Below are 25,607 nucleotides of genomic sequence, written 5' to 3'. Positions count from 1 at the left end.
AGAAATTTAAGGGACTTTGACGTCTTCTTATCAACTCGGGGGACCGAGGCGGAAAGAAAGGCCCGGCCGTCACACCTAGAGGTGTCTAAGGTGTCCGTCAACTAGTTTCCTTCGTATTTAGAAAACACTTAGTGAAAAGCGCCGAAGACTAGGCCGTGGCTTTGATACGGGGATCCGGGCAGCAGGGCCCTGGGTCAGCACACCACGAGCTTAGGGACGCCCATGAATTCTGAGAATTGGAGTCCTGGTTCTTTAAGGATGCGGGCCAAGGGGGCGGGGTGTAAAGCGGAAGTTGTAATGTAAGGGTCGAAGCCGGCAGGTTTTGGGCGGAAGGAGTGTGTCCAAATCTGGCAGTCATGGCGCAGGGCGAGGAAGATGTTAGAGATTACAATTTGACTGAAGAGCAGAAGGCGATCAAGGCCAAGTATCCTCCAGTCAATCGGAAGTACGAGTGTGAGTAGGCGGCTCATTTCCCTCTCCAGAGCCAGGCACACGGGCGCCCCCTTCCTCCCTGCGCCTTTGCCCTGTGGGTGCCTCAGGCGTGTGCCCGTTGCCCTCAGGAGCGTCTCTTTTCTGCTCTTCCCAGCATATGCTGGAGAAAAACAGAACAAAACAAAAAACCTTGCAGGCTTTTGAGAGTCGGGAAGCTTTGGGATCCCGCATACTGGTGCCCGATCCCATGCTCCTGGTGGATGTTAGCTGTGTTAGAGTGGGGTTTAGCCGGGTTCGAGGACCCGGGGAGCTGAGTAGTTTCTCACTTGGAGGTGTCCCCGGCCTATCTATAGACAGCCTTAGTCTTTGCCATTTACTGTTTCAGTGATTCTAAGTAAATGTAACTGTATTTGTGTCTCAGTTACTGTATTAGATGACTAAGTAATGGATGTGAAGGTGTAGTGCAGACTTGTAGCGCAGCTAATCAAGCTGCTTCCTGCCGCGCGGGCGTTTCCCGCGATTGCTCTGCTTTGGAGCCTGCCCCTTGCTCAGCACCGGGAAAGCACGTCCCGCCTTCCCTGAGGGTGACTCCCCTGGAGTCCCTGGCTCCCGGCCTGCTCCTCGCCCAGCTCTGTCCCATCTCCCTCCTTCACTCCGCCTCCCCCTCTTTCTAACTGCCTACCTAAATACATAAATCATAAAAGCAAAACAAGAGTTAAGGTCATCTCTAAAAGTGCCTGTTACCTGGGAAGCAAGAATCTGTCTTTATTTTCTCTGAATTTTGATTTCCTGGTGTCAGGGTGGTGGCAGCGGGTACAAGGTAATTCACCTGTGGCGTTGGCATCCCATCAGGGTGCCGGTTTGTGTCCCGGCTGCTCCACTTCTAATCCAGGGTGCTGCTTGTGGCCTGGGAAAGCAGTGAAGGATGATCCAGGGCCTTGGACCCTACGCTTCCATGGGAGACCCGGAAGAAGCTCCTGGCTCCTGGCTTTGGATCAGCTCAGTTCCAGCTGTTGTGGCCACTTGGGGAGTGAACCAGTGGACGGAAGATCTTTCTGTTTCTCCTCTGTAAAATCTAACCTGCCTTTCCAATTAAAACAAAACAAAACAAAACAGAAGCCAGGAATCAGGAGCTTCTTCCAGGTCTTCCATGTGGATGAAGGGATCCAAGCTCTTAGACCATTGGCAGGGAGCTGGACTGTAAGAGGAGCATCCGGGACTCAAATTGGCTCCCATATGAATGCGGTTGTCACAGACAGCGGCTTTACCTGCTACAGCACAGCACCAGCCTGTTCGCAGTACAGTTTTATTATTATAAGTTAAGTTGAATGGAGTTCAGTATCTTTAGAGCTTTTTCTATTTCTCCTTTTGGGGTGTATATGTTCCTGTTTTTAATACTTTCTTGTCTTTTGTTGTTTTTTTAATATGTAGAAGTTAGTATTTATATTTTGTAATGTATTATCCCTGTCTGTGGTATGTAGGATGTTAATTGAGGAAGGCCTTGCAGACTCAGAGATGGTAAACTCTCACGTGCTTTCTTCTATATGTTTGGCCATAACATTTCTTTTTTTTTTTTTTTAAAGATTTATTTTTATTAGAAAGGCGGATATACAGAGAGGAGAGACAGAGAGGAAGATCTTCCGTCTGATGATTTACTCCCCAAGTGAGCGCAACGGGCCGATACTATGCCGATCCGAAGCCAGGAGCCTCTTCCGGGTCTCCCACGCGGGTGCAGGTTCCCAAAGCTTGGGGCCGTCCTCGACTGCTTTCCCAGGCCACAGGCAGGGAACTGGAAGGGAAGCGGGGCTGCCGGGATTAGAACCGGCGCCCATATGGGATCCTGGGCGTGCAAGGCGAGGACCTTTAACCACTTGCGCCACCGCGCCAGGCCCCCATAACATTTCTTTTAAAATTTTTATTTATTTTTGTTGCAAAGGTAAATATACAGAAAGTAGGAGACACAGAGAAAAAGATCTTCTGTCTGCTGGTTCACTCTCCAAATGGCTGCAAGGGCTGGTTCTAAGCCAATCTGAAGCCAGGAGCTTCTTCCAGGTCTCCCACTTGGGTGCAGGATCCCAAGGCTTTGGGCCATCTTCAACTGCTTTCCCAGACTGTAAGCAGGAACTGGATGGGAAGTGGAGCATCTGGGACTCGAACCAGTGTCCATGTGGGATCCTGGTGCTTCTGAGTGGAGGATTAGCTGATGGAGCCATTATGTTGGGCCCTGAACTAGTTAGTCTTATGAAATGCCAGCTTTTCCTCGAAAGGCTGGCTGAAAGCCATCCTGTGGTTACTAAGTTATTTAGCAGGTATTTTCTTGAAAATAATCAAAGTAATCTATCACATCAAGGAAGTAACTTATAGGATTTGCTGGTTATGATAAAATTTAGGCTTTTAAGTGTAATCAGACATAGATAAGATCCATTCTGAGATTATAATAGATTGATGACTTTTAATATATGGCGTATGAAAAGTTCATTGTTGTGGCATCCAAGACCACATTGCAACTAATCTTTAAATAAACACCCTGTTTAATCTCTTTTTAAAAAGATTTATTATTTATTTGAAAGTCAGAATTACACAGAGAGGCAGAGAGGGAGAGAGGGAGAGAGAGCTCTTGTATTGACTGGTTTGCTCCTGTTGTAGCCAGAACTGATCCAGACTTTAGCCAGGAGCCAGGAGCTTCCCTGTGGGTGGCAGAGCTCGGCGCTTGCAGCATCTTCCACTGCTTTTCCCAGAGCATTAGCAGGGAGCTGGATGTGCATGACTCGCTCCCACGTGAGATGCTGGCATTGCACATGGAAATTTTACCTGCAAAACCCTAACACTGGCCCTGGGGCTTATTCTCTTTAAATGAGCTAATAAGTGTTCAAAATTTTTTTTTCAGTTAAATATTCTAATCTGATTAATAACAGTTGTAACCCTGTGAACAAAGGCTCACTGTGATCCTCAATAATTTTTAAGAGAAATAGATTCCTGAAGCCAGAAATAAAAAATGAGAATCACTGTCCTACATCAATGTCATTTGAAAAGGTATTGTCTTTTTAACCTGATTTTAAAGATGTAAACGTCCCTAAGTGCCCAATGTTTTTTCTTCTTGTTCTTGTTTTATAAAGATTTATTTTAAAAATTTACTTATTTTTGTTGGAAAGTCAGATTTACAGAGAGAAAAATCTTCCACCTGTTGATTGATTCACTCCCCAAATAACTACAACAGCCAGAGCTGAGCCAACCTGAAGCCAGGAGCCAGGAGCTTCTTCCGGGTCTCCCATGTGGGTGCAGGGTCTGGAATCATTGAGCCGTCCTCAGCTACTTTCCCAGGTCAAAAGCAGGGAGCTGGAAGGGAAGTAGAGCAGCTGGCTTACATACGGCACCCATATGCGATCCCAGTGCGTGCAAGGTGAGGATTTTAGGCACTAGGCCACTGCCCCAGGTCCAACTTATTTATTTATTTTTTTGAAAGTCAGATTTTATAGAGAGAAGGAGAGACGGAGAGATCTTCCGTCCACTGACTGACTTCCCAAGTGGCCACAATGACTGCAACTGATCTGATGCATAGCCAGGAGCCTCTTCCGGGTCTCCCACGTGGGTGCAGGGTCCCAAGGTCTTGAGGCATCCTCTACTACTTTCCCAGGCCACAAGCAGGGAGCTGGAAGGGAAGTAGAGCAGCCAGGACAGGAACCAGTGCCCATATGGGATCCTGCTCCATACAAGGTGAGGACTTCAGCCAGTAGGCTATAGCGCTGAGCCCGTTTTTGATTTGTTTTGTTTAAGTTTATTTATTTTTGTTGGAAAGGCATATTTTACGGAGAGAAGGAGAGGCAAAAAGATCTTCTGTCTACTGCTTCATTCCCCAAGTGGCTGCAGTGACTGAAGCTGAGCTGTTTTGAATCCAGAACCTAGGAGTTTCTTCCGGGTCTCCCACATGGATACAGGGTCCCAAGGCTTTGGGCCATCCTCGACTGCTTTCCTAGGGCATAGATAGGGAGCTGGATGGGAAATGGGGCAGCTGGAACAATAACCGGTGCCCATATGGGACCTCAGTGTGTTCAAGATAAGAATTTAGCCACTGGGTCATTGCACCAGACCCTAAGTGCACAGTGTTAAGAGGTAAAGTCCAGTGAGTTTTGATAGAAGATAGATGTTTGCCAATCCTCAGAGCATTCCCACCGTCCCAGACAAGTCTGTTTTGTACTTTACAGCCAACTCCCCATACCTTGAAATCAACACTGCTGTATTTTCTGTTGTGACAGTTTAATTTTGCCTGTTTTAGAACTTCGGCGAAGTGAAATCACACAGTGTTGATTCTTTAGTTCTAAGGTTTTTTTTTCCCCCCTGTATTTGAATTGATTTGAAAGAGAAGGAGAGGGCCCTGTGCCATAGCCTGGTGGCTAAAATCCTCGCCTTGCATACTCTGGGATCCCATGTGGGTGCTGATTCTAATCCTGGTGGCCCGCTTCCCATCCAGCTCCCTGCTGTGGCCTGGGAAAGCAGTCAAGGATGGCCCAAAGCCTTGGGATTCTGCAACTGAGTTGGAGACCCAGAAAAGGCTCTGCCTCCTGGCTTCAGATCAGCTCAGCTCCTTCCGTTGTGCTTACTTGGAAAGTGAATTAATGGACGGAAGATTTTCCTCTCTGTCTCTCCTCCTCTTTGCATATCCGATTTTCCAATAACAAATAAAATAAATATTTGTTAAAAAATGGAGGAATGTTCTATCTGCTGGTTCGTTCTCCTGATGCCTGTAACAGTCAGATGCCGGTAACAGACCAGGGCCGCCAGGTCTCCTATATGAGTGACAGGACCCGAGCATTTGAACCATCATCTGCTGCCTCCCAGGATGCATTAGTAGGTGGCTTGACTGGAATCAAAGATAGGATTCGGTCCCAGATGCTTGAATATGGGCTGAGCCTTGACCAGCTGCAGTAACTGGAGATTCTATTTGTCTGAATTCTTTAGTCCTATTAAGGACGCACATAACTGGATATTGGTTGGAGAGATGAAAAGATATATAACTTTTTCCGTGATTACCAACAAGAGGAAAGAGCCGAGCTTCATTCTGACTTACCTATAGATGACTGAGCGTTTTATAGGGATGATAAAGGAGGAGAGCTCGCAGGGAGGGGCTCATTGGAGAGGTGGGAGGGTCAGGGTGAATGCTCTGAGGCCGGCTGTGTCTGTAACTAAGTGTTTTCTGAGTGAGGTTTCTCTCCTCTTACATAGCAGGAGACAAAAGTCCCCTTTCCACAGGACCATATCTCAGGGCCTTGAAAAAGACACTCTTGAGTTAGAAGAGATACATGGTCACAGTCCATGCTGTGAGAATGGGAAGCTGGCAGCCCATGCCAGGTGTTGACTGGAACACACAGAACGTTCTGGTCCCCAGAGAGCTATTTCAAGAAGTCGTATTCACGGGGTGGACTGCTGTCATCCTGGAACCAGGACTTCCCTTGCTAGGAAGCCAGGGTTGGGGATGGTCAGGTGCATGGGTGTAAATAAATAGTTGCTTTGTGCTGAGAATTCTGCAGTCTCCACCCAGCAAAATGTTTTCTTGTTCATGTTTATGCATGTAGTCATAGTTGATGCTTTTCTTTCCTTTTTTTTTTTTTGGATGGACATTGAATTCTTAATTTTTGTAAAGTTGTCCTGAACACTCTATGTCTTTTATGCACATGTGCTTTCATTTCTCCAGAGTTCATTCCTGTCATAGTTTTAGTTTGTCAACTCCACTGATCATGTCTCCTTAATGCCTGAAACTTGCTCAGTCCTAAGAAATATTTCTGAGCGAATTAGAGATGAATGAGAACCTTGAGTGCCACCAGAATATGATAGGTCATGGTGCAACGCATCAAACTCTTCATCAGAAAACCTCAATCCTGTCCCATCACTACCTCTAATCAACACGCCACACAACCCTCCACATTTCAGGTGTCTTCCTGAAATGATGTAAAACGACATCCAAGATGCCTTCTAACTCTGATAGTCTATAATCCTCAGTGGGAAGAAGTGATGGAGGTCATGATACGAGGCGAGGAATGGACAGTGGGAATGTTACAAGTCCAGTGGGAGCACGCAACAGTCACAGTCACAGCTCCGTCTTCTCCAATGAGGATATCAGGGAAAAGCGCTTTCTAAACTATTTTTATCTAGTTAAGCCACCTGTGTATGAAAACGTAAGGGAAGTCCAGAACTGCTCATGTTTGATGATGACATAGTTCCTAGAATTGGTCACCCACACAACAGATATTTAGAAGAGAGATGGATCTGTTTTGTTGAAGGAAAGTGTTTACAGGAGATGATGTTTGTTTATGGAGAACTGGCTGCACATTTTGTAGATCATCTAGAAGACCCTGACCCTACTGCCTTCTAGAATTGTCACTCACTTAAACATAAACTTTGGCTTTAAAAATAATAACCCCGGGGGCCCAGCCAGTCTGATGTGCTGGCATCCCATATAAGTACCAGTGCATGCCCCAGCTGCTCCCTCTGTGATCTGGGTTCCTGCTTTTGACCTGAGAAAGCAGTGGAAGAAGGCCTATGTTCTCAGGCCGCTGCACCCATGTGGGAGATGTCGGAGAAGCCCCAAGCTCCTGGCTTTACTTCGGCTCATTTCCAGCCTTTGTGGCCACTAGGGGAGTGAATCAGCAATGGGAGATGCAAAGTCTCACTGTCTCTTCATCTCTCTGTAAATGTGCCGTTTAAATATGAAATATTTTTTTAAAATAATAATAACAACCCTCTAAAAGCAGTTAACTTCTTTGGATAAATGGATAACGAAACCTTGAGGATGCCCTCTCCTCCCCCCTAACTCCCTCTTTCTTGTTCTTTAGGGATGACATTCTAAAAGATGAGCTAGAATTGTGATTTTAGACTCAAGTTTAGCAACTTAAAAGTGTTTTTCCTTCTCTCCCCCAGATCTGGATCATACAGCAGATGTCCAGTGAGTACAGCCAGATTGGCTCCTTTCGAGAGGAACACTTAGTGTTTAAGTCTTGGTGTCCCTGACTTAATTCTTTTTCTCTCATTTTGATTCCTTTGAATGTGAAAATGATGATCTAAAAAAACACCCAGTCCCAGTGCCATTGACTTGACTGGGGCCTTTAGTTTTGTGTTTATCATGCTCCTTTTGTTTTGACCTTGATGTTGAGTTTTCTCTCTTGGACTGAATGTATTTTTCTAGGCTACACGCGTGGGGCGACACTCTGGAAGAAGCATTTGAGCAGTGTGCGATGGCCATGTTTGGTTACATGACCGACACTGGCACTGTGGAGCCCCTCCAGACAGTGGAAGTGGAAACCCAAGGTAACTTCTTCAGTGCCAAGGGGGGAGCTGGTACTCCCGTGTGTTCTGAGTGCATTTTTCCAAAAACAATGGCAAAATCGATGATGAGCCTGTTCTCCCTGTTTCAGCTAGCCTATGAAATTCGCTACACTTTAAAATTCAAACCAGTTGTTAGAGAGCAGAATTACTGAACAGCCTCTAATCATGGCTCTTTGTGTTCCTGTGTAGGAGACGACTTGCAGTCTCTTCTCTTCCACTTCTTGGATGAATGGCTTTATAAGTTTAGTGCCGATACATTCTTTATACCCCGGGTAAGCAAGGTTTTTTCTTTTTTCACTGAACAAATGGGTTCTCTGTGTTTTAAAGTGAAATGCCTGACTTGAAACAGAACACAAGCTGTAGAACAACCATGCAAATTTGTGCAATGATTCTGATTTGTAGAAACTGTGACAGCTGTATGACCGTAGCCATTTCTCGGTAATCCTGGGTTCTGGGTGTGTACATTTTGTGTTTAGGTCTTTGTTCACAGCTTCTCAGTCTTGGCTAAGCTCAGGTATAGATCTGTGTTCACTTACTTGTCACTCTTAGGATTCTAGGAGAAGGATGCACCTGCTGTCTTCTTCCACACTGGCTGCGTCTCCCAAGTTTGAGCTGTATTTGTGCTCATCCACATGTTCCTTTTGTTCCATTTGCAGTTTAGTTGCTCTGTCCTGTGACTTCAGGGATTCTCCCAATCCTTCCCCTGCCAGCTCCACTGCCTATGTTCCACCCACTGAGTCAAGTAACCTATAGGGTATCCTATAGGTTTAAGTGTCTGCAGCACTTTATGAAAATGGTCTGGATGGATTGAAGTTCTGTTTCTATCTTCTCTAACAGGTATACAGAAATTCTTTGAAAAAAATTCTTTAGATGCATATTCTTCGACTACGTTTTTTTAAAAAAGATTTATTTTTATTTTGGTTGGAAAGGAAGATTTACAGAGAAAAGGAGAGACAGAAAGGTCTTTCGTCCACTGGTTCACTCTACAAGTGGTCACAATGGCTGGAGCTAAGCTGATCCAAAGCCAGGAGCCAGGAGCATCTTCTGGGTTTTCCATGCAGGTGCAGGGTCCCAAGTCCTTGGACCATCCTTTGCTGCTTTCCCAGGCCACAAGCAAGGAGCTTGATGGGAAGTAGAGCAGCTAGCTGGGACACGGACTGTTGCCTGTATGGGATCCTGGTGTGTACAAGGGGAGGATTTAACCACTGAGCCATTGTGCTGTGCCCTCTTTGACTACTTTTTTGTTTATTTTTAGTTTTTTCACTACATTTTAAAAGATTTCTTTGATAATGTTTATTAAAAGCATTATTTGCCTAAAATATATTTATTATTTTTTTTGACAATCTTTACATAGTTAATTAGGATAAAAAGGTTCAAGGGCTACAGGAAAGTTGGTAAGACTTTTATTTTTTCCATATTGTTTCCTTCATATTTAAAGGAGGGTATTAAGGGAGAAGGCCCACCCAATTTCCCACCATCCCCAGGTCCTGGATGGTAGGGTATGCTCTGAGGTTTTTGCTCAAGTGGTTTTGATAGTTCAACAGCTATGAATTGCTGCCAATCTTGCCACTCCAAGCATGATGAGGTCCTTGAAATATCCACTGATTGACATAGTCCATCTTAGACTCTCTGTTTGCCCAGTTTTTCACTGCCAACATGTAGCTGAAGTGGTTGGTTGACCTGTTCTGTATTCTGTCTTTTCTTGGTTAGGGTTCTGAGTCCAACATTTTGATTGGAGAGAATCCCGAAGAAACTTTGTCTGAGGTGTTCTCAGACCAGATTCTTGTATGTACTCGCAAGTACAGGGCTGGCACAGTCCATCTCCCCGATCAGCTGGTGGTTGCAATTGCTGGGTTGGATCTGTTTGCAGTGCTGTCTTCCAATGGAACCAATGTGTGTTGCAGTCCAGCCTGGTTCTGCCTAGTACATACTCGGCCCTCACATAAACCAGTGGGAGCTGTAGCCTAGTTGAAGCGACCCACAATAACCCCCACCAGGCCCACCCCCTATCCTGTTTTGCCAGTATGTGCAGCAGACTAGTCCAGTCTGTCCCACATCCCATTCCACTCAGCCGCTGTCCTAGTTTTATGCCCTCCCGTGGAAGTGGTAACCCAAGAGGGAGGAGCCCATTATTTCCCTCCCAGGCCACTCCCACTCCCAGATTATGTACTCTCCAGGTGGTTCTGTGGTTTGACTTGACAGAATTAGCCCCCAGTGCCAGCCTCTGCCAGCTGATGCTATGGCTAAGCCAAATCAACCCTCACCCACTCTGATTTATGCTTGCAGTTGCCCAGCCTGGCTTTTCCCTGATTTAGCTCACATGAGGCCAACAGGTGTTGTAGTCTTGCCTAGTCTGGTCTGCCCGCATCCCAGCTCACACTCTCCAGCAGAGTAGCCGTCCAGCAAAGGAACCCTCCCTTATTCCCCTGCCGGCTCCACCCGCTCCCTTACTGGTTCTCATGCTTGCTGGTTGGGCACTGTGGTCCCTTCCGGTACAGGCAACCTGACCTTGGCAGTCTGTATTGTGCACTAGTCTTTGTTGCGAACGAACCTGGCTCGACCCACACTGTTCTGGTGCTTGGGTTTGCCAGTGGATGACGTGGACAGATTCAGCCTGGTCTTCTCCCAACCCCTGCCAATTGTATGCCAGTGGTTAACTTTCCATGACCTGTTCTGGGCTGTTTCCTTTCATGTTTCTTGAGCTTACCTGCTGGGTTCTGTGTCCTGCCAGAGGAGTTGTCCATCAGAACCTCTCCCAATGCCAGGCTCCTCCATCAGAACCTCTCCCAATGCCAGGTTTCACGCTTACAGGTGGGTCGATGAGCCAGCCCTACTCAGTTCACCTCCTGTCATAGCAGGAACAGTGGCTTTTCCTGACTGGCTTTCAACCCAAACTGGTCCTTGCTGTTGGATATTTTAGCCCAGCTATGGTTTGTCCATACCCACACATGGCTCACACATGGTTCAGTAGGGGTTTGAGACCATTGCACATCTATCTGGGTCCTCCAGGACACCAGATGGTGTTGGTGTCTGGACCGGTTCAGTGCATCCAATCCCAGTCCATACTTGTGCGAAGAGAGACTACAGCCGTTTCCCGAACAGAACACAGCCCCCATTCCAGGTCACTCGCCCCTTGGTGGGAACTTCAACTCAGCTAGTATTGTCCCCTTAGCTCCCCAACCAGGCCGGTTCCCAGCCATAGATCACGCGCATGCCAGTGGTTGCTCTGATTCAGCTTGGCACACACCCTTGCCTGTCCTGACCTCTGCCTTAGACACTGTGGTTTAGTGTTCCTGGCTCATGCAGACCCGTAGGTGCGAGAGCCTAGCTCGGCATGACCTCTGCTCCCTCCTGGTCTCTTGTTTCGCTTGTTGACTAAGGTTTGCTAGGCCCTGCCTGATCTACCCTGTTCATTACCAATTGACACATTTGCCAGCTGTTGGAGCTACTTTGCCCAGCTTATCCAACCCCCAGGTCTGCACCACATGTTCACCAGCGGGAGCTATGACTCGCCAGGGGAGTTTCCCAAGTTCCTCCATTTAATCCACTCCCAGACCCAGTTCTCATACATGCCATTGGGTTTAGGCCAGTGCCTGGCACAATCTGGCCTTCCATGTGGCTTTCTATAAGCTGGTGAACGTTACAGCCCGGCCCACCCCACAACTTAATCAGGATGCACATTCGGGTGCTGCTGCCCTGACCAGTCTAGAGTATTGGGAATTCCTTTACCTGTGATTGATGGCAGGGTCCTTGGTCACACCTACCTTTTCCATCACCACCCCAACTCTTGAGATAACCAGTGTGGCTAGAATTTTCACAGGATGTAGCCCACACATCCCTCACAGAATTTACCGCCGGTTTTGGTTCTTGAGTGCTGGTTAATGTAATGGCTTGCGTAATGTGACCCTTCTCCTGATCCAGGATATGATTCTGCAGGACAAGCCCCAAGCCATAGTTTTTGCATGGACTGGTATTTGGTGGTCAACATTGTTCAGTGATTACAAGTTTTACAAAGGAAGAGTTACTGCCAATAGGAATCTTTACGAATGCTTCACGTCCTAGAAGCACAATGGATTCAACCTGGAGCTAACTAAGCAGCGATTCAAAGAACCAAAACCCCAGAGATTCCCGGCGGGTGGCCAGCAGGCAGAGCCTGGCATCAAATGGCACACTGGCTGCTGGGGGACAGCTCACCACGTGCACATGGTGGCTGGCGTCTGGGATCCAGGCATGAGACGCCCCGTCTTGAGACCCACCAGCAGCCAGGAGGCTGCTGGAAGTTTAAACTCCCAGGCCCAAGGTCACGCCCCTCCCCAGTCCCGTTCACTGCCCAATGAAGGCTGCGGAGACCTCCCCCTCGGTGTACTCACCCCGAAGGAAGCAGCCCCCGAGAGCCCAGGCAGGCCCAGGGACAGCTCACCATGTGAGCGTCTGGGATCCTGGCATGAGACGCCCTGTCCTGAGACCCACAGCAGTCAGGAGGAGCCTAAAATATATTTATTGTTCTATTTTAGTTAAGTTTAATTTTCTTTGCTTCACAGAAATTGTAGCAAGTTAATCTGTTTCAGTAATCCATTTCGATCATTTTTTAAATTAAAGTCTTTTTTTCTCTTTCTTTAGGAAGTAAAAGTACTTAATATTGATCAAAGAAATTTTAAAATACGGTCAATTGGGTAAGTTCCACAATTTTTGTTAAGTAGCAGGTCCTAAAAGGTATCCAGGTGGAAGCTTTCCTGAAGACAGTGAGGTGGGCAGGAAGGTTCAGCCGTGTCAAGGCCAAGGACTGCTTGCTTTCAGAGGGGCTCTGCAGGATGAGCTTTGAGAGACGCCCCGGGGGAGGCAGGATCCTCAGAGCCTAGTCACAGCAGAGCTGATTCTGGCTGTCATACCCTGTCTCCAGTTTATTGAGCTTCAGTGGGAGTGAGGTGTGTATGTGTATGTTCTCAGATACACTCACCTAGCAATAGATAATTCTGTTGTAGATGGGAAATGCATATCCTTTGTCATAGATATGCACTTTAAAAAATCTGTTCATTTGTTAAATTAATTTATTTACTGATAAGTCAGAATTAGAGAGAGATCTTCCATGTGCCATTTCATGGCTGCAACAGCCAGAGCAGAGCTGGTCTGAGCCAGAAGCCAGGAGTGTTTTCCAGGTCCTCCACAGGGGAGTAGGATCCAAGGGCTTGGGCCATGATTTGCTGTTTCTCAAGCCATAAGCAGGAAGCTGGTTGGGAAGTGGAGCCCATCAGGACACAAACCAGTGCCCATATGGGATGCTGGAGCTTGCAGATGTAAGATAAGCCTGTAAGACCACTGTGGTGGCCCTTCCTAAGTTTGTTTTTATTTTTTAAGATTTACTTTTTGTTGGAAAGGCAGATCTACACAGAGAAGGAGAGACAGAGAGCAAGATATTCCATCTGCTAGTTCACTCCCTAAGTGACTGCAATGGCTGAATCCGAGCCGATCTGAAGCCAGGAGGAAGCAGCTTCTTCAGGATCTCCCACATGGGTACCAGGTCACAAGGTTTTGGGCCACCATTGACTGCTTTCCCAGGCCACAAGCAGGACGCTGGAAGGGAAGTGGGATAGGAACCAGTGCTCATATGGGATCCCTGCACATGTAAGGCAAGGAATTTAGTCACTAAGCTACTGTGCTGGGTCCTCCAAGTTTCTTTTTCTTTTTAGAGATTTATTTATTTGTAATGCAAATTCAGAAATACAGAGAGATACGGAGAGAGAGAACAAGATATTCCAACTGTTAGTTCACTCCCCAGGTGGCCGCAATGGCTGAATCTGAGCTGATCCAAAGCTGGAAGCCAGGAGCTTCTTCCAAGTATCCAATGAAGGTGCAGGGTCCCAAGGCTTTGGTCTGTTCTTGATTGCCTTCCCAGGCCACAAGCAGGGAGCTGGATGGGAAATGGGACTGCTGGGATTAGAATGGGTGCTGATCTGGGATCCTGGCACGTGCAAAGTGAGGACTGTAGCCGCTAGGCCACTGCGCCGGGCTCCTCTAAGTTTCTTAATTACCTAATAGCTTATAGGTTATTTTTATTATTGGCTTATTCTTTCCACTTTATATTGAATTTCATTAGTTTCTTTTTGTCAAGTGAAGTCTTCTGTTTTCTTGGCCTGCTTTTTTTCCATTTTTTTAAATTATGTTTTTGACAGTATTTACATAGTTAATTAAGTAAAAAGGTTCAAGGGCTACAGGAAAGTGGGTGAGACTATTATTTCCACATTGTTTTTGTCATGTATTTAGGGCAAAGGGGGATATTAAGGGAGAAGCCCCACCCAGTCTCCCTCCCATCCCAGGTCCCCAATGTGGCACATGCTCTGAGGGTCTTGCTCAAGTGGTTTTGATAGTTCAACAGTTATGAATCGCTGCCAATCTTGCCACTCCAAGCACGATGAGGTCCTTGAAATATCCACTGATTGACATAGTCCATCTTAGACTCTCTGTTTGCCCAGTTTTTCACTGCCAACATGTAGCTGAAGTGGTTGGTTGACCTGTTCTGTATTCTGTCTTTTCTTGGTTAGGGTTCTGAGTCCAGCATTTCAATTGGGGAGCTCCCCAAAGAGACTTTGTCTGAGGTGTTCTCAGACCAGATTCTTGTTTGTACTAGCAAGTACAGGGCTGGCACAGTCCATCTCCCCGATCAGCTGGTGGTTGCAATTGCTGGGTTGGATCTGTTTGCAGTGCTGTCTTCCAATGGAACCAATGTGTGTTGCAGTCCAGCCTGGTTCTGCCTAGTACATACTCGGCCCTCACATAAACCAGTGGGAGCTGTAGCCTAGTTGAAGCGACCCACAATAACCCCCACCAGGCCCACCCCCTATCCTGTTTTGCCAGTATGTGCAGCAGACTAGTCCATATCGCATTCAGCTCTCACACATGTCAATGGGCATTGAAGCCTAGTTCAACCCAACGAGCCCAACTATCCAGCCCACACATGCTGTTGGGTGCCTTTCTGTCTAGCCACCCCTGCTCTTGTCCTGTTTTTTTGTGCCATGCAGTGGGAGTGGTAACCCAAGAGGGAGGAGCCCACAATTTCGCTTCTAGGCCACTCCCACTCCCAGATCATGCACTCTGCAGGTGGTTCTGTGGTTTGACTTGACAGAATTAGCCCCCAGTGCCAGCCTCTGCCAGCTGATACTATGGCTAAGCCAAATCAACCCTCACCCACTCTGATTTATGCTTGCACTACTAGGGACAGTCAGCCCAGCCTGGCTTTTCCCTGATTTAGCTCACATGAGGCCAACAGGTGTTGTAGTCTTGCCTAGTCTGGTCTGCCCGCATCCCAGCTCACACTCTCCAGCAGAGTAGCCGTCCAGCAAAGGAACCCTCCCTTATTCCCCTGCCGGCTCCACCCGCTCCCTTACTGGATTTCACGCTTGCTGGTTGGGCACTGCGATCCCTTCCGGTACGTGTAACCTGACCTTGGCATTCCGTATTGTGCACTGGTTTTTGTCACAACTGAACCTGGCTCGACCCACACTCTGTTCTGGTGCTTGGGTTTGCCAGTGGATGACGTGGACAGATTCAGCCTGGTCTTCTCCCAACCCCTGCCAATTGTATGCCAGTGGTTAACTTTCCATGACCTGTTCTGGGCTGTTTCCTTTCATGCTTCTTGCGCTTACCTGCAGGGACTGTGTCCTGCCAGAGGAGTTGCCCAGGCTCCTCCATCAGAACCTCTCCCAATGCCAGGTTTCACGCTTACAGGTGGGTCGATGAGCCAGCCCTACTCAGTTCACCTCCTGTCATAGCAGGAACAGTGGATTTGCTGACTGACCTTCAACCCAAACTGGTCCTTGCTGTTGGATATTTTAGCCCAGCTATGGTTTGTCCATACCCACACATGGCTCACACATGGTTCAGTAGGGGCTGAGACCTTGCCTAGTCCATCGCACATCTACCCTGGTCCTCCAGAGTACCAGATGGTGTTGGAGTCTAGCCCGGTTCAGTGCATCCAATCCCAGTCCATACTTGTGCCAAGGGAGACTATAGCCGTTTCCCGAACAGAACATAGCCCCCATTCTAGGTCATTCGCCCCTTGGTGGGAACTTCAACTCAGCTAGTGTTGTCCTCTTAGCTCCCCATCCAGGTCTATTCCTAGCTGTAGATCATGCGCACGCCAGTGGTTGCTCTGATTCAGCTTGGCACAGCCCCTCACCTGTCCCTGCCCCTGCCTTAGATGCTGTGGCTAAGCGTCCCTGACTCACTCAGAGCCTAGCTCGGCATAACCTGTGCTCCTTCCTATTTCTAATTTTGCTTGTGGGTTAAGGTTTGCCTGCTCTTTTTTCTTATGAGTAAGGAGAAAAGCTTTTGCAAAAGGTACTTAATAAATAGTTAAACAGAATTTTTAAACTGTACCCTTTCTACTAAAACACATTGTGGTCTTCAGCCACATTAATGTTAAGGAGTAAAGCACACTTATCCCAGATTCTAGGAGAGTACCTAGTATACAGATCATGGATGTTTTGGGGAAGTTAATGTGATCCAAGTTCATACCATATTACACAATTGAGTATTTTGCATTTGTGACACTCACACTTGTCTTTTCCCTGGGAAGATATTATTAATTTTCTAGCCATAGTATATTGAAAAAAATTTTTTTATAAGATCTTTTATTTTCAAAGGAAATACAGATACACAGAGAGAAGGAGAGAGAGAGAAAGATCCTCCTTCTATGGGTTCATTCCCCAAATGGCTGCAACAGTTGAAGCTGATCCGATCCAAAGCCAGGAGCCAAAAGCCTCCTCCAGGTTTCCCACATTGGTGCAGGGTCCCAAGGATTTCCCAGGTCACAAGCAGGGAACTGGAAGGGAGGTGGAACAGCTGGAATTAGAACTGATGCTGATATGGGCTCCCAGCTCATGCAAAGCAAGGAATTTAGCTACCAGTCTACAGGCTCCAGGCCCGTATTATAAAACATTTAAACATGGTACTCTATTATGCAATAATACTCATTAAGCAGTGCTTATGGAAAATCCACCTTATGCACATGGTCAGTCTTGAGAGCTCCCAGTAGCTATTGTGTGTAAGTCCCTTAGCACCTGTACCTGCTGGAAAACAAAAATGAGATTTGTGGGGCCTGGCGTGGTGGCGCAAGTGGTTAAGGTCCTCGCCTTGCACACCCAGAATCCCATATGGGCGCCAGTTCTATCCCGGCAGCCCCGCTTCCCTTCCAGCTCCCTGCCTGTGCCCCAGGAAAGCAGTCGAGGATGGCCCAAAGCTTTGGGACCCTGCACCCACGTGGGAGACCGGGAAGAGGCTCCTGGCTTCGGATCAGCCCAGTACTGGCCGTTGCACTCACTTGGGGAGTGAATCATCGGACGGAAGATCTTCCTCTCTGTCTCTCCTCTCTGCATATCCGCCTTTCCAATAAAAATATAATAAAAATAAATCTTTAAAAAAAATGAGATTTGTTTACAACCCCATCCCTCCTACCTCTTGTAGTTTTCAAGCATCTTTACCATGATTGTAAGATTGTACAATCTTTAATTTTAATTTTAAATAATGTAGAGCAAAAATATTAAGTCTTAATCCTTAATTTTGTTTCTTAAGGTGGGGAGAAGAATTTTCATTATCCAAGCACCCTCAGGTATGTTTCTAATCCAGACATCAAAAATATTTTATGTTTCTATGCTATAAAGTCCACAAATGTGCTAATAAACATCAGCTCGTACTGTTAAGTGATATGTGGTAAGCTTTGCTCAGATTTCTTTGATGTGTTGGATATATTGTGTTCAGACATTAGATACTTTTTTACAGAAAGTTTATGGAAAATAGAATTAAAAGATGAACTTATTTTGTCATATTAAGACAGAAGCTTCCTAATTTGACGGTGAGGCTGGAGTGTACGACCTTGAGAATCAAAATTTTTTAAATATTCATTTGAAATAAAAGAAATGATACATTTCAAAGGCAGTGTGACAGAAAGAGAGAGAGGGAGATTATCACTCATCCTCAGTTTCATTTTCCACATGCTGCAGTGGCTGGGGCTAGGCCAGGCGGGGCCAAGGGCCTGGGAGTCCCGCTAGATCTCCCACGTGAGTGGCACGGCCCCAAGCACTTGAGCCATAGTCTACCGCCTTCCCAGGCACGTACGCAGGAAGCTGGATTGGAAGGAGGGCCACTGGGACTCAAAGCACTCTGATGAGATACTGATGTAGGGCTAAACCCACTGAGCCACAAAGCAGCCCTTAAAAATATATTTTTGTATAGATACAATGTTTGCTTTGAATGTATCAGACAATATCTTAAGCCCTTTAGAGGTAGAGAAATAATAGGACATGCAGGATTGCCACCCTCCCTGGGCTTCAGATTCTCTGACAAGCATGGAGACAACTGAACAACCTAATTTGAGTTGGTAAACAGTTTGCTAGTGGGTCAACAGAGAGTAGTGGGGAGAGAGAGGAGAGGGAGATCAGAAAAGACAGTCTGGAGGTCATGTCTGAGGAGCGGGCAAGGAGAGGAACTCTGCCAGGCGGAACAAACAGGTGCGAAGATGCCAGAGAGAGCCGGACGATGTTGCTGTTGGAGCTGAGAGCAAGGGGGAGACCAGGAGATGAGCTTGCACAGGGCCAAAGTGGCGCGTTTACTCCATGTAAGGGGGACCCAGGAGAGAAATTTAACCACAGGGGTTAAATGATCTAATTTGAGTTTGTAAATGACCAAGAATAGACCACAAAGGGATAAGAATGGCATCAGAGAAGCCATTTAGAAGCTTTTTTTTTTTTAAGATTTATTTAGTTTTATTGCAAAGTCAGATATATACAGAGAAGAGGAGAGACAAGAGAGGAAGATCTTCCATCTGATGATTCACTCCGCAAGTGATTGCAACAGCCAGTGCTGCGCCAATCCGAAGCCAGGAGCCCAGATCTTCTTCTGGGTCTCCCACGTGGGTGCAGGGTCCCAAGGCTTTGTGCCATATTCAACTGCTTTCTCAGGCCACTGGCAGGGAGCTAAATGGGAAGCAAGGCTGCTGGGATTAGAACCGGCGCCCATATGGGATCATGGCGCGTTCAAGGTGAGGACTTTAGCCACTAGGCCACAGTGCTGGGACCCACTTAGAAGCTTTTACAGCTATCTACATGGGAAATAGATGATAACATGGATTAAGATTTTGCTGGTAGAGATGATGAGTGGTTAGATTTTTTGTAGAAAAAAATATTTCTTTTTATTTAAAAGCTCAATTACAGAGAAATGGAGAGAAAGAGATCTTGCATTTGCTGGTTCACACCCAAATGGCCACTAAGGCCAGAGCTGAGCTGACCCAAAGCCAGGAACCAGGAGCTTCTGAGTTTCCCACACAGGTGCAGGGTCCCAAGGCTTTGGGCCATCCTTCCTTGCTTACCCAGGTCACAAACAGGGAGCTGGATTAGGAAGTGGAGCAATCAGGATACAAACGCACCCATTTGGGATGCTGGCACTGGCAGGTGGAAGATTAGCTGTTATACTACTGTACCAGCCTCAGGAGTAGTTTAATAGTTTTATTTTGTTTTATTCCGTCCCATCCCCTCCCATTCCCTTCCCTTCCCTTCCTTCCCATTCCCTTCCCTTCCCTGCCCTTCCGCTCCCTTCCCTTTCCTTCCATTCCATTCTATTCCCTTCCCCTCCCTGTCATGGCAGATTCTCAGAGAGGAGAAACGTAGTGATCTTCCATCCTCTGGTTCACTTTCCAAATGGCCGCAATGGCTGGGTCTGAGCTAGGTTGTATCCGGGTCTTTCATGTAGGAGCTCAAGCACTTGAGTCATCCTTTGCTGCTTTTCCAAGTGCATCTGCAGAGAGACAGAAGTAGAACAGGAAGTAGAGCATCTGGGACTTAAAGTGAAGCTGCTTTGCTGGCTGTACCACAACTCTGGCCCCTAAATTTAAGATTTATTTTGAAGATACACACTACTCTTACTGTGTAAGGAGTTAAGAGTATCGCCTAGATCTGAGATCTGAGACTCAACAGCTGAATGAGTCGTAGTCCCGTTGCTCAGTAGCTAAGACTAAGGAAAGGCATACTTTTGAACGTGTGTCTAAATTTGTATTTGTTGTTTAGTGTTTAAATTTTCATTTGTTGGGCCTGGTATAATAGCCTAGGCTAAATCTTCATCTTGCTTGCAGCCGTATTCCATATGTGTGTCAGCTCCTGTCCTGGCTGCTTCACTTTCTATCTAGCTCTCTGCCTGTGGCCTGGGAAAGCAACAAAGTTTGGTCCAAAACCTTGGAACCCTGTATCTGTGTGGGAGACTTGGAGGAAGCTCCCGACTCCTGGTTTTGGATTGGCTCAGCTCCAGCCAGTACACCCAGATGAAAGATCTTGCTCTCTCTGTCTGCTTCTCTCTTTAGATCTGCCTTTCCAATAAAAACAAACAGACAGACAAATAAAAAAAAGAGAGAGAAAGAAACTTTATTTTTATTTTTTTAAAGATTTATTTTTATTTATTGGAAAGTCAGATATACAGAGAGGAGGAGAAACAGAGAGGAAGATCTTCTATCCGATGATTCACTCCCCAAGTGAGTGCAATGGCCGATGCTATGCCGATCCGAAGCCTGGATCCAGGAACTTCTTTCGGGTCTCCCACATGGCTGCAGGGTCCCAAAGCTTTGGGCCGTCTTCTATTGCTTTCCCAGGCCACAAGCAGGGAGCTGGATGGGAAGTGGAGCTGCCGGGATTAGAACCGGCGCCCATATGGGATGCTGGCGCTTTCAAGGTGAGGACTATAGCCGCTAGACCATGCTGCCGGGCTCTGAAACATTATTTTTAATAATGTCATATGTTTATTTGAAAGGTAGATACAGGCAGAGATCTCCTATCTACTGGTTCCTTGCAAATACCCACAATGGCACAGGCTGTGCAAGCCGCTGCCAAGAGCCAGGAAGCAGATTGCAGTCTCCCTCGTGAACATCAGGGACCCACTGTGTGAACTGGTACTTGCTATTCCCAAGGGTAAACATCAGCAGGAAAGGAAGCCAGAATGGAATCCGGACTTGAACCCAGGCCTCTGATACAGACTGCAGGCATTCCCTGTGGTCATTACCCAGCTGTGCCAAACACCCAATGCAACATGTTACACACTACATGGAGAAGGTAGTTAATAGACAGGCTTTGCGCTACAGGATGATTTTGTTCAGGGACAGATGTAACAGAGAATATAAATTTGGAAACTGAATAAACAATTTATAGCTGTAGAATTATACGAGATTGGGCCCGGTGGCATGGCCTAGTGGCTAAAGTCCTCAAACCTTAAATGCGCCCCGGATCCCATATGGGCGCTGGTTCTAATCCAGGCAGCTCCACTTCCCATCTAGCTTCCTGCCTGTGTCCCAGAAAGGCAGTGAGGACAGCCCAAAGCCTTGGGACCCTGCGCCCGTGTGGCAGACCCGGAGGAGGTTCCTGGATCCTGGCTTCGGATTGGCGCAGCACCGGCTGTTGCAGTCACTTGAGGAGTGAATCATCGGACAGAAGATCTTCCTCTCTGTGTGTCCTCCTCTCTGTATATCTGACTTTGCAATAAAGATAGATAAATCTTAAAAAAAAAAAAGAGAGAGACAAGATTGCCAATGAGGAAGTGTAAATGCAGTAAGCCTGGCATACCTGTTGTTGACTTTGCTTCATGGCTTCTCAGTTTAGGGAATGTAGAGTGATGGCATATAGAGTCTGCCATATCCAAATGTGAACACAGAGTAAAGTGCATCCCTTCTTCCAAGTCACAGATGGACTCCCAGTGAAACTGCTGGACACATCTAGACGATGGGATGATGGATTGTCTGACATTGTGTGTGCCAGCAGTGTCGGGGCACACATAAAAATACAGGCTGATGGAATCGTGACTCCTTATGAAGGACTATACTATTGTGATCAAATGGGAAAAATCATTCGGGGGTGTTAATCTGGGGGAGTGGGATCCCAGAGCCTATTTAATTGCACCATAAAATTTAAAAAGAATAATAAGCTCAGGAGAAACAGCTGAGCCCTTGGGTGCTAGGCTTGAAAGAGGAGAAGCCGAAAGGGAAAAAGGAGCAGATGGGGGTGTCCCAGCTGGCACACACTACTGGGGCTAGTAGTGTGTGCATTTGCTAACCAACAGCCTGGTATTTGTAAATATTTGGATTCAGTTAAAGGAGGAATGAGGAGTGGTAGAAGGAGAGGCAGCATATACATAGTTTTCTGGAAGCAATTGCAGAAAACTTGAACAGGTGGATAGAACAGTAGTAACTAGCAGGAGCTGTGCTCAAATGGGAGAAGGTTTTTGTCTTATTTTGTTTGGGAGATTGTGTTGTCCCATTGCATGCTAAGTGGAAATGATGCCAGAAGAAGGAAAACTGATAATGCTGAAGAGAGAGGATAGTATTTTTTTTTAACATTTAAAAGAATGACCTGTTGGTCATTTTAAATATACAGTGCAGGGAGAAAAGAGAGGAGCGTTTAAGAGCAAGAGCGGGTCTGGGATCAAGTGCTCCACTAGGAAAGTGAGCTTTCTGGTAGATGCAGGGCTAGGTCCTTGGTTGTAAGCCCATGGAAAGCTATTTTGAGTACAGATAGAGCAGATTTGCGATTGGGTGGTGGAAAGAGTCACTTCCTGGTTGTGCCTGTGTCTCCAAGAAGCACAATCGAAAGAATGAAAAGGGATGATGCCAGAAGAAATGATAAGAAATCATCTCATAGATGAAGACAGGGACTTTAGTGGTGAGTGTAGGATTACTGTTCAGTTCTGAATGCCTGCTAACCCATTTGGCAGACAGCTAGCTTTGATGTAAGCTGTGGGCTTACTAAGTGATTGATTATCGCAGAGGGAAAGAGGCCTGGGAAATCTTGGAATTTCTTTTGCATTGTAGAGCTAGCAAATGCTGTTTGGTTCTCGCCTTGTTTTGTTTTGTGGCCATGTTGTTGTAGATTGTTTTTAGAGCCCACTGGATTCAAGGGAACATCTAATCCTTGCTTCTAAACTGGAGCAGGGTGGGGGAGTGTCAAGTATCAGAAGGCTGGGGAGAGAGTTTTTGACCTGAGAAGTGATAGGTTATTTTCCAGCTAGACTTGGAAAAAACCAGAATCACAAGAGGTGAAGTGAGTGTTGTCAGCTAAGTAGCATTGAATGAGATCCTGGGGCCTGGGACGCACACAGTGTAAGGAGGAAGTTTGGGCTTGAGAAGGGGGCCTGGGCCCAACAGTGGGGAAATGTGTGTGCCTTGATTCAACCTGCTTCATAAAGGAAGAAATTGAGACAGTGTTCTGAGCCAGGCGAAAGCTGAGCTCCGTCTTCCAGCTCTAATTCAGGGCTCTTCCTACTGGGCACCTGGTCATTTTTATTACATCAGTGTATAATACTGTGCTGATTTGGTAGCTAATTGTTTCATGAGGGTTTTTAGTTTTTCAAGATGATGTTAAACATTTGACTGTCTTAGGAATTGCTGCTAGAGTCACGAATTCTGATTTCATGGTTCTTTCTCCCTATTTTTTCTCTTCCCCAACTTTAGGGAACTGAAGTCAAAGCAATCACGTATTCAGCAATGCAGGTTTATAATGAAGAGAAGCCAGAAGTTTTTGTAATCATTGACATTTAAGACACCAAAAAAAAAAAAAAAAAGAAGAAGAAGAAGAAAAAGACTCCTGCAAAGAACTATTTTTCCTCCCTTTTGGGAAGATACTGTGATTTAAATTGTGTGGTGCCTTTTGATACTTGGAAACTTAACAGAAGCTTTTTTATCTGAAGTAGCTTTCAGAAATGGCCAGTCAGAGCACAGGAGTGATGTGTGTTCCTCTGAATATTGAGCTCTTCATGTGTCACAGGTGCCTGTGGTCCCTCTTGTTCATTTGTTGCTGGGGTCACCGGCGCCTTCTGTCTTCCAGTGGGATGTAAACCTTCTTGCTGGTCCCCAAGGAGCCACGGATGGAAACAGCTGCCTTGGGATGAATCCAGTTTGAAAAAAATGATTTGAGAAAACACATTCCTACACCTAAAATTTTTCTTTTATTTCAAATTAGTCAAACTGTTTTTTTTTTTCCCTTTTCTTTTCTTTTTGAAAGATGTATTTACTTATTTTAAAGGCACAGGGCCTCCCACATGGGTGACAGGGATTCAAGGCCTTAAGCCAACACCTGCCTCCCAGGCACATTACCAGGGAGCTGGATCCAAAGCTGAGTAGCCAGGAATGCAACTGACAGTCCATGTGGGATGCAGACTTCAAAAGCAGCAAATTACTGCCAGCATTACAAGACCTGCCCCAAGTCATGCTTTATCTGTGCACATTAAAGGAGATCGTGGTTTAGAATACTATGGGCAGAGCTATCTTTTATTGTAGTTGATTTTCTTAAATGAGATAAAATTAGAAAACTCACCTAGAAGCAACCCTGATTTTCTGTATTTTTTCCAGTACTGATATTTCTGCATATTCTCACAAGAAACATTTGATACTCTTCCTTACAAATGGGCTCTTTAAAAAATTTTTCTTTCTTTTTTTTTAATTTGCGAGGTACAGTTACAGAGAGAGGGAGAGACAGAGAAAGAAGTCTTCCATCCGCTGGTTCACTCCCCAGATGGCTGCAGCACCCAGGGTTGAAGCTGAAGCCGTGGGTGCGAGGGCCTGAGCCCTCGGGAATCCCCTGTGGCCTTCAGGGGCCTTTGCAGCAGCTGGATTGGGAGTGGAGCAGCTGACTCTCCAACCGGCGCCCACGCAGGATCCTGGTGTGGTCGCTTAACTTGCTATACCACAGGGCCCTCCTGACAAATGGACCCCTCCTTCTGCATGCAACTTTTCTTCTTAATGCCAGGTGTATATTCAGTTAGCAAATAAAGGAAAACAATTTTTTTAAAAAATGGTAAATAAAATAAAAGACATATGTATTTATTTGAAAGGCAGAATTGCAGAGAGAGGGAGAGAGAGTTCTGTCCTCTGCTGGTTCACTTCCTGAATTGCTGCAGTGACCAGAGTTGGGGGCCAGGCTAAAGCCAGGAGAAATTTTTACAAACCTTCTTGGGCCCGGCAGCATGGCCTAGCGGCTAAAGTCCTCGCCTTGGACACGCCGGGATCCCATATGGGCGCCGGTTCTAATCCCGGCAGCTCCACTTCCCATCTAGCTTCCTGCTTGTGGCCTAGGAAAGCAATAGAGGACAGCCCAAAGCCTTGGGACCCTGCACCTATGTGGGAGGCCTGGAAGAGGTTCCTGGATCCTGGCTTCGGATTAGCATCGGCCGTTGCACTCACTTGGGGAGTGAATCATCGGACGGAAGATCTTCCTCTCTGTATATCTGCCTTTCCAATAAAAACAAGTGTTCGATGGAATCAAAGTGTGAGTTAGCAGTACTTTTCAGCAGACTTTTTAAAATGTAGTAAAAATAAGTCAAATGTGATTGTCTAGTATAAATTAGAATACATTCATAATTATATTTAAATTTCAAAATTTATGCCAAAATAAAAATGGATGGAAAATGAGTGTATCACCCTTCTGCGTGGGACTGACATATCCACTCATGTCTATGGCAGTCTCCTTCATGCGCTACTTTGCCCATGCCTTGTAAACAAGGGGCACAGATCCCCACCCAGACCGTCACCGGGTAATGGCGTTGGCTGGGAGTGCTGAGCCAAGGGTTTGGACAGTGCCAGCCGTGACTCTTGCTAGCAATGATTTCATAAGCCTGGTGTCACAATTGCTCATGAAATTCCAGAAATAGAGATTTTTATGTGAAAGTTCTCAGCGTTTTAGAAAACAACACCATGGGCCGTCACAAGAAAGGGTGCTCCTCCAGAGTGGTGTCTGAGTCAGGGCCACAAGCGCGTCAAGCCTGCTCTGCGTTAGCATCCACGCGTGAGCCTCCGCAAGCCCAGATGGCCGATCCCATTGCCACAGGCTCTGATCATTGCC

General features: G+C 46.4%; 1 protein-coding gene across 8 annotated transcripts; it reads left to right on the top strand.

Annotated features, from left to right (window-relative positions):
- Positions 1 to 6: 6 nt before the first annotated feature.
- Positions 7 to 24,172, top strand: ZBTB8OS (zinc finger and BTB domain containing 8 opposite strand). 8 transcript variants are annotated; one of them, XM_040974163.1, is made up of 8 exons: positions 264 to 453; positions 587 to 688; positions 7,345 to 7,369; positions 7,610 to 7,731; positions 7,939 to 8,021; positions 12,370 to 12,422; positions 17,317 to 17,353; positions 23,222 to 24,172. In XM_040974163.1, the coding sequence occupies exons 4-8, from the start codon at positions 7,659 to 7,661 to the stop codon at positions 23,306 to 23,308; spliced, it is 333 nt and encodes a 110-aa protein (XP_040830097.1). In that variant the 5' UTR covers positions 264 to 453; positions 587 to 688; positions 7,345 to 7,369; positions 7,610 to 7,658; the 3' UTR covers positions 23,309 to 24,172. The 8 variants fall into 8 exon arrangements, with proteins under 8 accessions (XP_040830095.1, XP_040830094.1, XP_040830096.1 ...); XM_040974160.1 differs by lacking the exon at positions 587 to 688 and having other exon boundaries at positions 13 to 453; XM_040974161.1 differs by lacking the exons at positions 587 to 688; positions 17,317 to 17,353 and having other exon boundaries at positions 7 to 453.
- Positions 24,173 to 25,607: the final 1,435 nt, after the last annotated feature.

This window comes from Ochotona curzoniae, unplaced genomic scaffold, assembly GCF_017591425.1.
Source record: "Ochotona curzoniae isolate NIBS_2020 unplaced genomic scaffold, NIBS_Ocur_1.0 contig_2404, whole genome shotgun sequence".
Classification (NCBI taxonomy): domain Eukaryota; kingdom Metazoa; phylum Chordata; class Mammalia; order Lagomorpha; family Ochotonidae; genus Ochotona; species Ochotona curzoniae.
Note: the sequence above shows the minus strand (reverse complement) of the source record. Positions and strands in the feature narration are given on the sequence as shown.